The following is a 13,921-nucleotide window of genomic DNA, read 5'->3' on the forward strand; positions in this document are numbered from 1 at the left end:
TTTCAACATATGTTAAATGTTTCCTTATACAATTAAAATATGTTGAAAATAATGAGAACAAATGTACTATAATAAGATGCAGTTATGACTTTTTACAAATACATTGCAGGTACACTTCATTTAAAGATTATTATTCTTAGCTTATTCAAGCATATATATAATATAATTAATGATTCGCAAGACTATCTCAAGAAAACAAAATTTCTGGTAAGCTTAGTTATGGATTGCACTGGTGTTGGGAAAAACCGCTGACATAAAATACCTTCAACCTTTATGTGAATACGAAGAATAATCAGACGGTGAAATTAAGAAAATATTCCTCTTGTAAATCGAATGAGTGAACTTTAAAGTTCACGACAACATTTTTACTTCTACGAAAGTCGACATAATTAGCGTACATTCAAAAATTACTTTTGAAATAATTTTATAATTTAAGTCATCGTTCTATGTAAAATGTTTTATTAAGTTTTTTCAAAATAATAAATATTCTTTTATATTTTCTGTACGCCATACTTAAACCATCATGTATTTTGCCAAAATTATTATTATCAGCGCAACGTCAATTCGCCTACTTGATTCTAACCTTAACTAACATTATTAACAATTAATAGGGTTATGTCCTTCTGACTGAATTTTGACCAGGGTCTTAAGAGACACTTGCACTGACGATATTATAATATAGGGTAATTAAAGTCATTTATATTCTATACTGCAAAACTTTTAGGTTAAGGATTTATTCGATCTAAAGGATGAAGGTAGTTTATACCTTGATACATGAAGTATTAAAACGCGGATTGCATTCTGATGAATACGACTAATAACAAACACTTTCTGACTATTAAAATAAATATCCAACATTACTTTATTATGCAAATATATGCTTTTGAGTAAAAGCCTGTTAAACCCCTGGCTGGGCAAAAGCCTACTTTCCTTTTTGAGGAGAAGGTTTACTAAACTACGCTGCTCCAATGAGGGTTCGTGGATACTCGTGGTTTGGTTGATTATTCTTATCCGTCACTACAGGACTCCTCACGCTGTTTTCCTTAACCGCTGTTCACGAGATGAATTATAAACACAAATTAAGCACATGAATTCAGTGGCTTCGGGTTTGATCTCAATTTTTTTAGTTAAGATTCACGTCTAACCACTGGGCTTTTAAATAATTTAAAGTAGTAAAGCCAATTTAGTCTTATGTTGTAAATATACAAAAAAAGACATAATATTTATGATTATTGGTATTTTAAATGTATCTTCCTCAATCACTGTGATACCTACCATGGAAATGTTTGGACGTCTAGATTTAGACATTCAAACGAATAAACATAAAAAGCAAGCTCTTTTGTTTATTTTTTTATCTATTTAAAATAGATAAATAATTTGTATAATATAAAATATGAATATATTTCTTTTCATAAATATTTTACTGTTGCCGGTATCTGTTTAGTTAGTTTTGTTTTCTATTTATTCAATACCTACAGTATATTTAATAAAGAATTATAAAAACTAATTATATATATTTAGACATTAAAATCTTTAATGAAATACGAAATATGTTTTATTAATGTTGATATGTATTTAATACAATTCTTAACTTTTTTAAACAGCAATGATATTTTGTTTAAAATAATAATATTTTTTTGTTCACACAACAACAAGTCTTATCTCAAGATTTATATAAGTATATCAAGTATAAACTAAATCAAAAAACTGTTATTTAGTTAAAAAATCTAATAATGGTCTTTGTTTTGATAAATAAATATTAAAAAATTACCCTATTGAAATAGTTTAGAAGGTAACGTTTATTATTTTTTCATTGAGGCAACATTGCTAAAATATTTAAATTAGAATTGAATGTTGAACAATTTTTTTAGTTAGCGATATTTGACTCAGCATGACTCTATATTGAAAAAAGTTGCGGTGGCCTTAACTTTGTACGGCGTGTGATCATGACCAAGGACTTAACCCACGGAAAAATACTGTCAATCGTGTAAGAAATGATCTTCGATTGTAAATTATTTTTCATCTAATCAAGTTACTATTATCTAATATTAAAAAGTACAATGATTGATTAATCTGAGGCAAAAATATAATTTAGATTTCCCCACGGTCATACTTACTCAACCTTTTCTGATTGTGTAAGGGGATCACGGTCACTAATATTGGACTGCGGACTTGTCACAACTTCGGCATTACGGTCAATTAGATATATTTCCGATTCATCTATATTTTCGATTACTTGTGACACTCTTTCAAATTCGATCTGACTGTCTGGCGTAATTTCGTCACAATCGGATAACATTACCGGGTTTCGTAAGGCCGTGGATAAATGATCAACATCGACTTCCTCATTTTGTTTACACTTTACACCATCACGAGGCGGCACTGATTCGAGTTGGACCTTTGTTCTAAAAGACCATTTCCTTTTCAAAGACATCACTTCACAACAATCGATATAAAATCGAGTAACGCTTATATCAACTCATATAAATAAATTAACTGCCGTGAACAATACAACACCTTTTTTAAATTATATAAAGTAGGTATTAAATAAAAATGTGTTAACATTTAATCGTACGAATTATTACTGTTTACATTCGGTGTTATAATTTTGTAACAAACGATATCGTCCAATATTTAATCGAGCACTGAACGTTGTTTTGAGATCTTAATAGTTATCAGAGAATAGTATTCACATAACATTATATATAAAATCATTAACAAATTACACATTAATGACAGTTTAATAGAAAAAAATTATAATCGATCGTTAAAAATCGATTAAAATTCGAATTAAGTGGAGCGCACATACCTCTGTCAGGTGGACACGATCGTTACGGAGGTACACAAATGACTGAGTTAGCGAGAACACGCGGTACGGGCAAGGAGGACCTTACGGTTCTTAGCATCTTAGTTTTTTATTTCACGATCACATATAAACATGTTAATAATGTTACATTTCAAATTGTATCCAAAATATGAACACAAGTTTTGATTTTAATTAACCACTAAAGTTGCCCGCGTCACTCTGCTTCATCGTTTGTACTGACACATTTGATATTGGACTTTAATTAAAATCGTATAAATTATTTATATTTCAAACATCATCGTCATCGAACTGGTGTTTTAAATTTTTAAATCTATACATAGTGCAGTCTTATTATTTAACGAACTTTATTTAATTTTTAATTATTTCATCATCCGAATTTTATTCTCGATATCTATATAACAGGTCTTATTGGTCTTGACCAAGAATTTCTTGAAATTCTCAGTAGTTCAGAGCCGTTCGGAGACGGGAAGTTGGTTTGACTTGGTGTTATATTCTTATGCAATATATGTTTCACGATTTAAAAAAAATCATTGTATAGATTAATTAAAAAAAAAACAACTAAAATACGCCTATATTAGTTATATTTTTCGTATAAAAATATTAAATTAAATGATATAATTAATACTTAGTTTAGCTTAGATATAATATTTATCTTAGCTTTACGAGTATCAAAGATAATAGATAATAAGTAGTTTCGAAACATAGTATTTTTTATCAATGTCTACGTGACATATAAAAAACAAAACAGTTCAATATTACAAAACACGATAAATATGATATAATTATACTATAAGGGTATCAATATTTAGCTTACACAAGAGTGCTGCGAATAGTCAATTAAATTTATTGTTCAAAATTGATATAAAATAACAATTTATATGCAACTTGTTGATGGCAGTTGGAATAGATTTATTGATTGAACATATAATATATATGAACTAAAAATGTCACCGATCGCCGGCGGATGTAAAACATCGAAATTTATTGATGATGATTACCGAAGGAGTGAATAATTAAAGAGAACCAATATATAAATACACGTTTAAATAAATAAAAATATATTGTTTTGTTAATAAAACAAATACATGCAGTTTATAGGATACGCGGCCGGCGCGGGCGTCACGAACACAACGGAATCTAGCGGCGGCGCAGATCAAATCAAATCAAGTTAAAGTATAATATATTCAAGTAGGTTTTTACGAGTACTTTTTAATTGTATTAAATGCGAAGCTAACATTAGTTAAAGAACCGTCTTGAAACTGAGTAGTTGCTGCTGTCCAAGATTTTAAATAAAAAAATATCTCAAATAAATACAATTAAGTTTATATAATAATATACTCTGCCTAAAGTCAATAAGTATTAACTACATTATTATCATCTATATAATTTTGTGTTGAATAATATGTCTATTAATTAATGTTTTTTCGATTTAAATTTATAAATCAGGAAAGAAGACATGAAGGCAAAAGGGAGGGTCATACCCTTTGCCCTCACGATATACTAGGAATTACTATACTCAAGGAGCGAAAAATGTGTTTGGCCGTGAACATCTATTGAACTTAGAACTGCAAAATATTATTAATAATAAAATAAACATACCACGTGCATGGGACATTTTAATCAAGAATTGTAATTTATTGATACGATCTTAATATAAGCAGGTTGGAGCCGTTGCGTCTAGCGTCCCACAACCCTAACGTCTGGGGCTTAAAAGACAAGGCCGTGATCGCGAAGGGAGAGGTCCTCACATGACATAGACAGCCCTGAGGAGAACGGTAGCCGTGAAAGTCTCTTTCGCACTAGCAAGCAAGCAAGGGGAGTGCAGCACCGGATCGGCCACGGAGGCGTTATATTATCAGGACCCTGCAGGCGATCCGTGCAGAAGACGGCAATCGCAGTGGTTTTAGTGGCTAAAACAACTACACAGCCCGGTTTTTCCCCAATGGCATTGGTGAAGTTTTGGACTGCCACAAAAAAAAAGTTTGCTTCTAAGCCATTGATCGTGAGGTCGTGGGTTTAAACAAAAATTGGTTAGGTAAGGTAAAAAAAATGTCTCGAAAAGTTAGCGCATTACCTCCGAAAAACACATAAAGTCGTCATATAAATCCTGCGCCGAAATTCTGTCCGATCTTATCGGATTAGCTGTCCTATCTCATTATGAGTCTAAGGGAATAGAAGTACTTGTGTTAGCGCAAATACTGGTGCACTATAATCGAAGTCAGCCAGGAGTACTTCATAAGCAGCTCACAATATAATGTATAATTAAATATTAAGCGTGAAAGATTAAAGCAAATTAAGAAAACATTGATGAATTATAAGTTTCACATTTAAATTTCACATTTCAACCTTGAAACTTTTTATTGTTTGTTTTATTAACTTTACTCACAATATAAATGGAAACTATTAAAAAATATATATTATTTTATAAATGTTAAAATTTATTGTAAATATAAAAACTTTGAAATAGATTTCTATTTACCAAAACACAAGCAAGTGCGTCATCTGCGAATATATGTACGCATAACGTAAAATCCCGCTGTTAACTCATAAATATAATTAACAGATATTTGTGTTCTATTTTTAAAACTTTAATGCAGGTATTCAATTTTGATGTGTATTGTGGTGTGATGTGTTATGATTGATGTGAGATGGAAATTGCTTAACTTAACCATACGTCCCGAATTGAGTGTCAGACTCTATGTCAGCTTTGCGTTGCTCTGTTCCAAGAAAAAAAAAATAGTAGGAATTCAGGCCTATAATAATTTATAAAAGTCCTTTCACTATTGACTATGCCGATAATTATAAAAAGTTATTTATCTAAATTATGACACAAAAAATATAGTATTTAGTAGTAGTATTTTGGTTTTGTTAACCGTTAATTTTGAAATATTCAAGTATAGTATAAGATATATGTATAACGAGTCTACTCAAACACCATTGAGATTGTATGTGCTTAATTTGCGTTTATAATGATAGTTCATCTTGGGTTTGACGAATACGATAGAAATGCATGTGTCCTTTGCCGAATTGTGGGAAATTCAAATACTTACTTTTTAACCTTAATTTAAATATTAAGTCTGAAAATTCTTCAAATAAATAATAAATCCGCGTACATAAAATACAGCTAAGAAATTTTTCTTACGAAGGAAGTTGTTAATATATGTATTTTTATGTAATATTAAACAAATAATACAAATTCTTAATATAACTTACTCAGCTCTCTATGTAACCATAAATGTCACCTACTCAAAAAATAAGGATAACTATACACCGATACACTTAAAAGTCATTGTATAAACAAAGCATCAGCGTAACGTTTTTCTTGGGATTTCTATGCGATGTAAATGTATGTCATACTTGAGTAAAGATTATTTATTTAACAATTTACACCTTGCATCGGACGTAACTAAATATTTGGGATTACTGTTGAACTACAAATAATACAGCCATTGGATACGTAGTAAGTGTTGTTATAATGAGATACAACAGTACTTTTAATGAAACTGAAAATACGAAAGGATTAAAGATTTTAAACAAACATTTTTAGCTTATATATTATCAATCGAACGGCCGATCCTATTAGCACACACATGGTACTTATTGTGATATTACCGTCATAATAATTGCAAATTAAAAACACTATTTCTTAATGTGTTAAAATCCTTGAATGGTAAGATTAACGTACTTTCCTGTTCAGATCCTGCTGTCCGATCACATTTAACTGCGCCATTGCAATACACTCACTGCATTGTAATGTATCTGAGCTGTTATTATAAAAAAAGTAACAAAGAATAACGATAAAACCATTCAGATCAAATTAAAATAAACTCAAGAACTTTTGAATTGACATTTTTACAGTATTTATTTGAATTTATTGTTACTATTTTTTAAAGTAAATTTAATCGACAAGAACCGGCAGGGAACTCTTTAATTACCAATTTAAACTACTTAATTATATTGTAAATATATATGTGATATTATAGGACTTCAATATCAAACATAATTGAAGAATTTATATTGTTTTTGAAGCGTTACCTTGACTTAGTGCACCATATAATATAAAAAAGACATTCAGTTTTAATAATTTATAGTATTTAAATCAATAGCATAATATACTTTATTAAATAGGTTCAATTTACAATTTGAAACTACTACCAGCGGCATATTAAATTTATCCCCCAGTACAAACAGACATGTTAAACTTCCGAACTCAATCAAAATAGATTGATGCATTGAAGGCAAGGACAATACGTCTGTAGAGAATAAATTCACCTCTCTCCATTATACATGTTAAGTTTATTTTAAAAAAGGACACGTAAAAATAAATAAAATGTTAATAATTAATGTAAATGTTTATGATAATTATAAAAAATTGGGTATACCGATGGCGGAAATATTTTGAAAATGCCGGAAGCGGTAAGAAGACATCCTTGGCAAAAGCATTTTACGCCATACGTTTGTAAAAGAAAGTTATTTGTTAATTAACTGCTGCTAGTTATTTGTACGGTGTATTTATATAAGTTGTATGTATCACTCTCGAAATTAATTAATAAGGTATTTCTTTATTGGTTAAGTTAATAATTAAAATAAAACAATACAGTAATGTAAAATAATGTTATAACAACGTTCCCGGTTCTAGCGTATCCAGAAGAGAGGTTAAATTTCCCGCCAATGTTTTCTTTTTTTTTTTAATGTTGCCCGCTTCAAAAATCGTAGCGACAACATCCGGCCCTCCTGCAGACGCATTCGCCCTCGAATGACGTTTTAGTCTGGTGTATACAGCTGTAAACGAAAGTTAAATAATATTTAAAATTAAAATTATATATATATATATATATAAAATATAGTATTCATACAAGGATGTACACGTGATATCCCATAATGAATACTACTCAGTCAAGCTTCAACCAGATATCTCATCACGGTAATTGTGATATTAACGTAGGTATTATTCAAGTTATCCCATCAGCGGCTAACTTATTCAAACCTCATGGCTTAACCAGCAGCACCTTAGGTCACTGAGGTTGCATATCACCATGTTATCTTTCGCAAGAGACAGCGTTCACATAGATGCCTGTCACATGCTTTTAACGATCACCATGATTCAATACTCTGTTGACAGCTTTGTACACCAGACATTAGACAATTGCTATATTTTTAAACATTGATATTCGTCGAAGGCATTAAATTTAAGTAACTTACAGTCTTTTCTTTTTTTTACATGTATTTTGACAACATCCTCATTTACTCATCATTGGATATGTTTATCCACGCCTTCATGTTCTCGACACAAGCGACGCCGTTGTATCGCTTCGAAGACCTCTCAGCTCCTCTCATATCTTCCACGCGATATCTATCCTTTCCTAGGCATTGCTTTATTTGAAAAGGCCCTTTGAACTGAGGCAGTAACTTTTTACTCTGGCCCTCATTGTTATAACTAGGAATCTTGATTACCACCAAATCGCCTACGTTATAAATAGGGGCTTCTTTCCTCTTTGCGTCAAAAGCTTGTTTTTGTTTACAAGCATTTTCTTTAATTTTAGCATCGACCTTTGCTCTTAATTTAGTCACGTCCACAATAGGTACTTCTTCGTCCATCATGTTTTCATGGCTCATCTTTAAGCGATAGCCAAAGAATACTTCACTGGGAACCGCCGATGTGGTTTTGTTAATAGTGCTATTAATGCCTTGTTGAATTGTAGGAATATGTTGGTCCCACTTATTGTTTTCGCTATTGGCCCCCATTGTGCGTAACGACTCTAATATAGTTTGGTTGTATCGTTCAACTTGCCCGTTGGAACGAGGAACGGCCGTGGCTATAATGTGATGTCGTATCCCTCTATCTTTACAGAATGAACTAAATAAATTAGACGTGAACGCAGTACCTGCATCACATATGAGTCTTTTTGGATTTCCAAATACTTTAAATATCTCGTTAAGCTCATTGATGACACATTTACTTTTTGTACTCTTTACAGGTGAAATAAAAACAAATTTAGTAAAAGAGTCTACTATTACCAATAAGTAAGTATTTAGTTGAGTGGTTTTTACGAATGGGCCTATGTGATCTAAGTGAAGTGTATGAAACGGTCTCGCATATTTAGGAATGGGAAATAGCTTGCCAGGTTTTTTTCCGTGCAAGTTTTTAAAATAAATACACTGAAGACAATTTTTGATGTATTTAGTAACAGTTTTCTTTAAGCGAGGGAACCAATACATTGAACTAATTCTTTCTACAGTTTTATCAACCGCGAAATTACCAACTTCATCATGGTTTGCTCTGATTACCTGCCAGATACATTGTTATGGAACTAGCCAGCGTCTACCGAATTCCGTGCGCCTATACACTTTATTGCCCAGTAATTCGTAATTATTAAATATTTGTATATTAGACTCGGCCTGTCCTGATTGTAAAATATCTCTAATGCTGCAAATTTTTGGATTTTGTAGCTGTACCGACAGCAACCAATCGCCTTCTGAAATGAACAAAACACTACTCTCTGCACAAGTATTGTGGTTAGCAATGACGACAGGATTCCTGCTTAAGGCATCCACGTGCTGCATTTGAATTCCTGGTCGGTGGATAGTCTCAAACGTAAATTCTTGGGTTTGCAATACCCACCTGCTAATACGTGGAACAATATCCTGTTTATTTAAAGCATGACGAACCGCGTTACAGTCTGTTATGATTTTAAAGTTTGATCCTAATAAATAGTGTCTAAATTTATTTAATCCTACCACTATCGCTAACAACTCGAGTTCAAACGAGTGGTATTTTTTTTCTTCACTACTTGTTTGTCGACTATAAAAGTAAACTGGCCTCTCCCCTGATTCAGTCATTTGCATAAGAATACACCCTTAGCCCTCACGACTGGCATCGGTATAAAGAAAAATTGGTAACTTAGGATCAAATATTAACAGTATAGTATCACTTGTTAAAATGGATTTTAATTTATCAAAGGCAATTTCTTGTTCTTTTTCCCATTTCCATGTTATGTCTTTCTTTAAAAGGTTACTAAGTGGACGGCATGCCAAAGCACAATGTTTAATGAACTTTCTAAAATAATTTATTAATCCAAGGAATTGCCTTACTTCATGAACTGTTGTCGGCTTAGGGTAGTTATTAATAGCTTTAATTTTTTTTTGACACGGACTTACTCCATTTTTTGAAATATCGTAACCTAAAAATTTTATAACATCCTTAAAAAAAAAAACATTTATCATAATTAACGGTTAGACCGTTTGCAAGTAAGAGTTCTAAGATACTTCTTAAGCAGGTGACATTTTCCTCTAATGTCTCTGTTGCATTTAAGATATCGTCCATATAATTTATGACCCTATTAAATCTTAAATTACCTAATACAGAATTCATCAATCTTTGAAAAACGGCAGGAGCATTGCACAGGCCAAACGGCATTCTTAAAAATTCATAATGCCCGTCCAGAGTGATAAATGCTGTCTTATACACGTCACTTTCTTTAACCATAACATGATGGTAGCCGCACTTTAAATCAAGTACCGTAAAATACTCGCATCCGCGTAACCTATCAATTAAATCTTCAATAAGTGGCATAGGGTACTTGTCTTTTATTGTGATTTTATTTAATTTTCGGTAATCTATACAAAGTCTTTTTTCTCCGGAAGCTTTATCAACCAATAATGCGGGACTAGCATATGGCGAGTTACTGCAACGTATGATGCGGTTTTTTAGCAAATCTTCGATAATTATACGCTCGCGATCTGACATACGATAAGGGCGCTGTACAACCGCTTTATTGGTCGCTAGTTCAATTTCGAGTTCGATACCAGGTACTTTGCCCAGGGTACTCAAATCATTCGTAAAACATTTAGGATAGTCTGACAAAATATTTTTAATAAGGCATTCTTTATTTGTTTTGTTATCTATGGTATATATTTTTAATTCGCTTTCATTACTAAATTCATTAATGGTTCTAAATTTCAACGAATTACCGATACGGCTATACATTATGTTTTTATTTTCAGTAAAATTTCTACCTATGAGTACCCCGCAACCAGATAACTTTTTAACAATATACATTTTAACGGGAAGTTCTACATCGTCCATTCGTACTGTACAAGATACCCCATAATCTACAATCATCTTATGATCATTTGTAAACCCGAATAAAGAAACTGGGGTTTGCAATTTATACGGTTGTAATGAATATTCTTCAGCAAAGTCAGAAACAATTAAGGAACAATCGCTACCCATATCAATAAATGCACGACATTCAAAAGTACTAATAATTAAAATGTTTTTAAAAAAAATTTGTTTCGATTCGGACTCGCTAATAAATTTAACTTCGGCATCTTTTTCCGGTTTCATTTTTAACCTACTCATGCAAGCCAATTCTAAATGGCCTGTTTTTTTACAAAACGCACAATTTATGTTACCCTTTACATCACAATCACTTCTTTTATGTCCGGATTCTCCACAACGAAAGCAACGGATATTGCTACTTTTAGTTCCTGAATCGGCATAATTCATACTCAAACTATTACTTGTATTATTATTCATAGGTACATTTCGAGATTGAAAAACCTGTTTTGATATATAATTGTTTTTTAATTGGTTACTTTTCTTTTCTTTTTCGCACTCATACACTTTGGCATGTAAGAAGGACGCTAATTCGTCACAATATCTAAAACTACCTGATTCCGATGCAATCGATATACTTTTATAACCTATTGTTCCTACAATAATCGAAATGATGTCTTGTTCCGAAAAAGATAGTGATAACTTATCGATTCGACATTTTTGTTTAAAAAAAAAATTCATATAGTGATTGCCCTTCGAAAGGCCTCGTGTCAATTAATTCTTTTAACAAAATGTAGGTATTTCTTTTTACCTGAAAAGTATCGGATAACCTATCACGCCACTGCCGCCATTTCCACGTAGTCCAACGTGTTTCAGTCTTTTGTAACGAATCGTACCAAACTTGGGCAGTTTTTCTTAATTTTTGTAATGCTTGAAATTTAGTCATGGCATCTGACCAACCGAACGCACGGGCATTAGCTTCTACCACATTAATCCACATATCGATATTATCACTCAAAGGATCAAATTCTGGTATCACAGTCGACAAGATGGTATTTTGACTCACGGTTGACGACTTCTTTACATGGCGGCGACGCCGGCAGCGATCCCTCTCACTAGACGATGATGATGAACTTGATGAGGAGGAACTCGACGATGATGGATTCCTCCTTACTTTGCTACGTGTTCGCTTTCGGTTTCGCGGCATCCTGTCGGTCGTATTATTCGTTATCCCACTTCTGATGTAAAAGAAAGTTATTTGTTAATTAACTGCTGCTAGTTATTTGTACGGTGTATTTATATAAGTTGTATGTATCACTCTCGAAATTAATTAATAAGGTATTTCTTTATTGGTTAAGTTAATAATTAAAATAAAACAATACAGTAATGTAAAATAATGTTATAACAACGTTCCCGGTTCTAGCGTATCCAGAAGAGAGGTTAAATTTCCCGCCAATGTTTTCTTTTTTTTTTTAATGTTGCCCGCTTCAAAAATCGTAGCGACAACACGTTATTCAGTGAACATGTTCGAAGTTGTATCGAAAGGTCAGTGGCACGTTGGTGGGTTTGGATGGCCAGTTTGCGGGTATATGTAATCTCCGTGCTATTTCATGGTCACGTGAAGTTTAGGGCTAATTGCATGTTACTGACGTCACCTGTCATTTTCTCTGTTAGATCGTGCATCGGATTGGTTTATTTGATTTTACTGTGTTACTTATCTTATATATTAATAGCGTAAACCGATTTCTGTCCCAGTGATTATGGGACAATAGCTGCACATAAAAAATCGGTTATAGTCTCATTTTGAAGAGCTCAAGCCAATAGATATGCAGAAAAATAAAGAGGATTCTTGATTGCAATTAACTATATTGTTACAATTCAAAAAAGAATAAATTTTAGAGAGCGGTAAAAAGTTACTGTCCGATTAGAGTATAAGAAAAAAAAATGAAATCCGTAAAAAAAATTTAAGTAAATTGTTATCGACAGACTCCAATTCTAATTTATACTATTTGACATTAAAAAAATCATTTTAAGAAAATTAAATGATCAGAATCATTTTGGCGCCAAATGTAGAAGAATGACTTGCAGTTTACATTGAAATGAAATCAAAGCAAAACCTGTCATAGGTTTTGAAATTCCTAAATAATATTTTGAATAAACGCGAATTTTCGCGGGCGACCCACTAGTTTTGAATATGTTTAAAATAATGTTTGAAAAATATCTTTATTATTGACACAGAATATATATTTTTTTAACTAACTTAAAGTTATTAATGTGTCGTAATCAAAAAGTGATGATTTTTTACAGAAACTTAAGAATATGAAAATGACTGTGTAAAAATAGAAAATATGGTAATAAAAATGTTGGTACAGTTACCGTGGTGGTTACTGTTTTATTTTTAATCCAATGTGTACAAAAAATAATTTAAAAGTATCGTGTCTTATTAAAATAGAAACGGTGTAAAAATCTGAAGTGCTATTTTTTAAGAACTCATTTCGAATATATAACTCGTGAAATATTACAGATCGATTAATGGTGATACGTTAGTTTAATGCCTGTATTCTTAAATATCATTGTAGTTTATGTCCCTTATCACTTTCCGACATTTCACGGTCGTGTTTTGAAGTTTGAGGCGAGTACAAGGGACATAACGTCTTAGCTCCCAAGGTTGGTGGCACATTAGTATCACATCAGGTAAGGAATACTTATTATTTCTTACGGCGCCATTGTCTATGGGCGGTGGTGAACACTTACCATCAGGTGGTTTAGTAGCCGGTCCGCCTAGCTATTACATTATAAAAAAGTATCGAGTCTGTTGCAGAACATATTTTCTGGGATTTTATGGCAATCAAAAATCAGTTGTATAAGGAATGTTATCTAATTAAAAGATAAAGCAATTATAACTCCACTTTACACTACTTGTGCATCTGATTATTCTTTGTTTATATAAATGCAATGATTATTTTTTAACTTGTCTGTACCTGGTGATGATTTGGCGCATGATTTGAATAAACAATGTCACATAAATGCTACTT

The 13,921-nt window shown here is 32.0% G+C and overlaps 1 protein-coding gene across 3 annotated transcripts in view; it reads right to left on the reverse strand.

Annotated features, from left to right (window-relative positions):
* LOC113392781 (multiple C2 and transmembrane domain-containing protein-like) overlaps window positions 1–13,921 on the reverse strand; it is a 69,698-nt gene that overhangs the window by 36,811 nt on the left and 18,966 nt on the right. The window contains exon 1 of one of the 3 annotated variants that reach the window (XM_064220924.1): window positions 2,810–3,018. The exons of 1 other annotated variant lie outside the window; for it this stretch is intronic. Coding sequence is in view for 1 of the 2 variants with exons in the window: in XM_064220922.1 (XP_064076992.1) it covers window positions 2,118–2,434 (317 nt within the window). In the remaining variant the exon portion in view is untranslated. Of the gene's footprint in view, window positions 1–2,117; window positions 2,603–2,809; window positions 3,019–13,921 lie in introns of those variants that run through there. One more of the 3 variants, XM_064220922.1, reaches the window with a different exon arrangement.

This window comes from Vanessa tameamea, chromosome 5, assembly GCF_037043105.1.
Source record: "Vanessa tameamea isolate UH-Manoa-2023 chromosome 5, ilVanTame1 primary haplotype, whole genome shotgun sequence".
Taxonomy (NCBI): Eukaryota; Metazoa; Arthropoda; class Insecta; order Lepidoptera; family Nymphalidae; genus Vanessa; species Vanessa tameamea.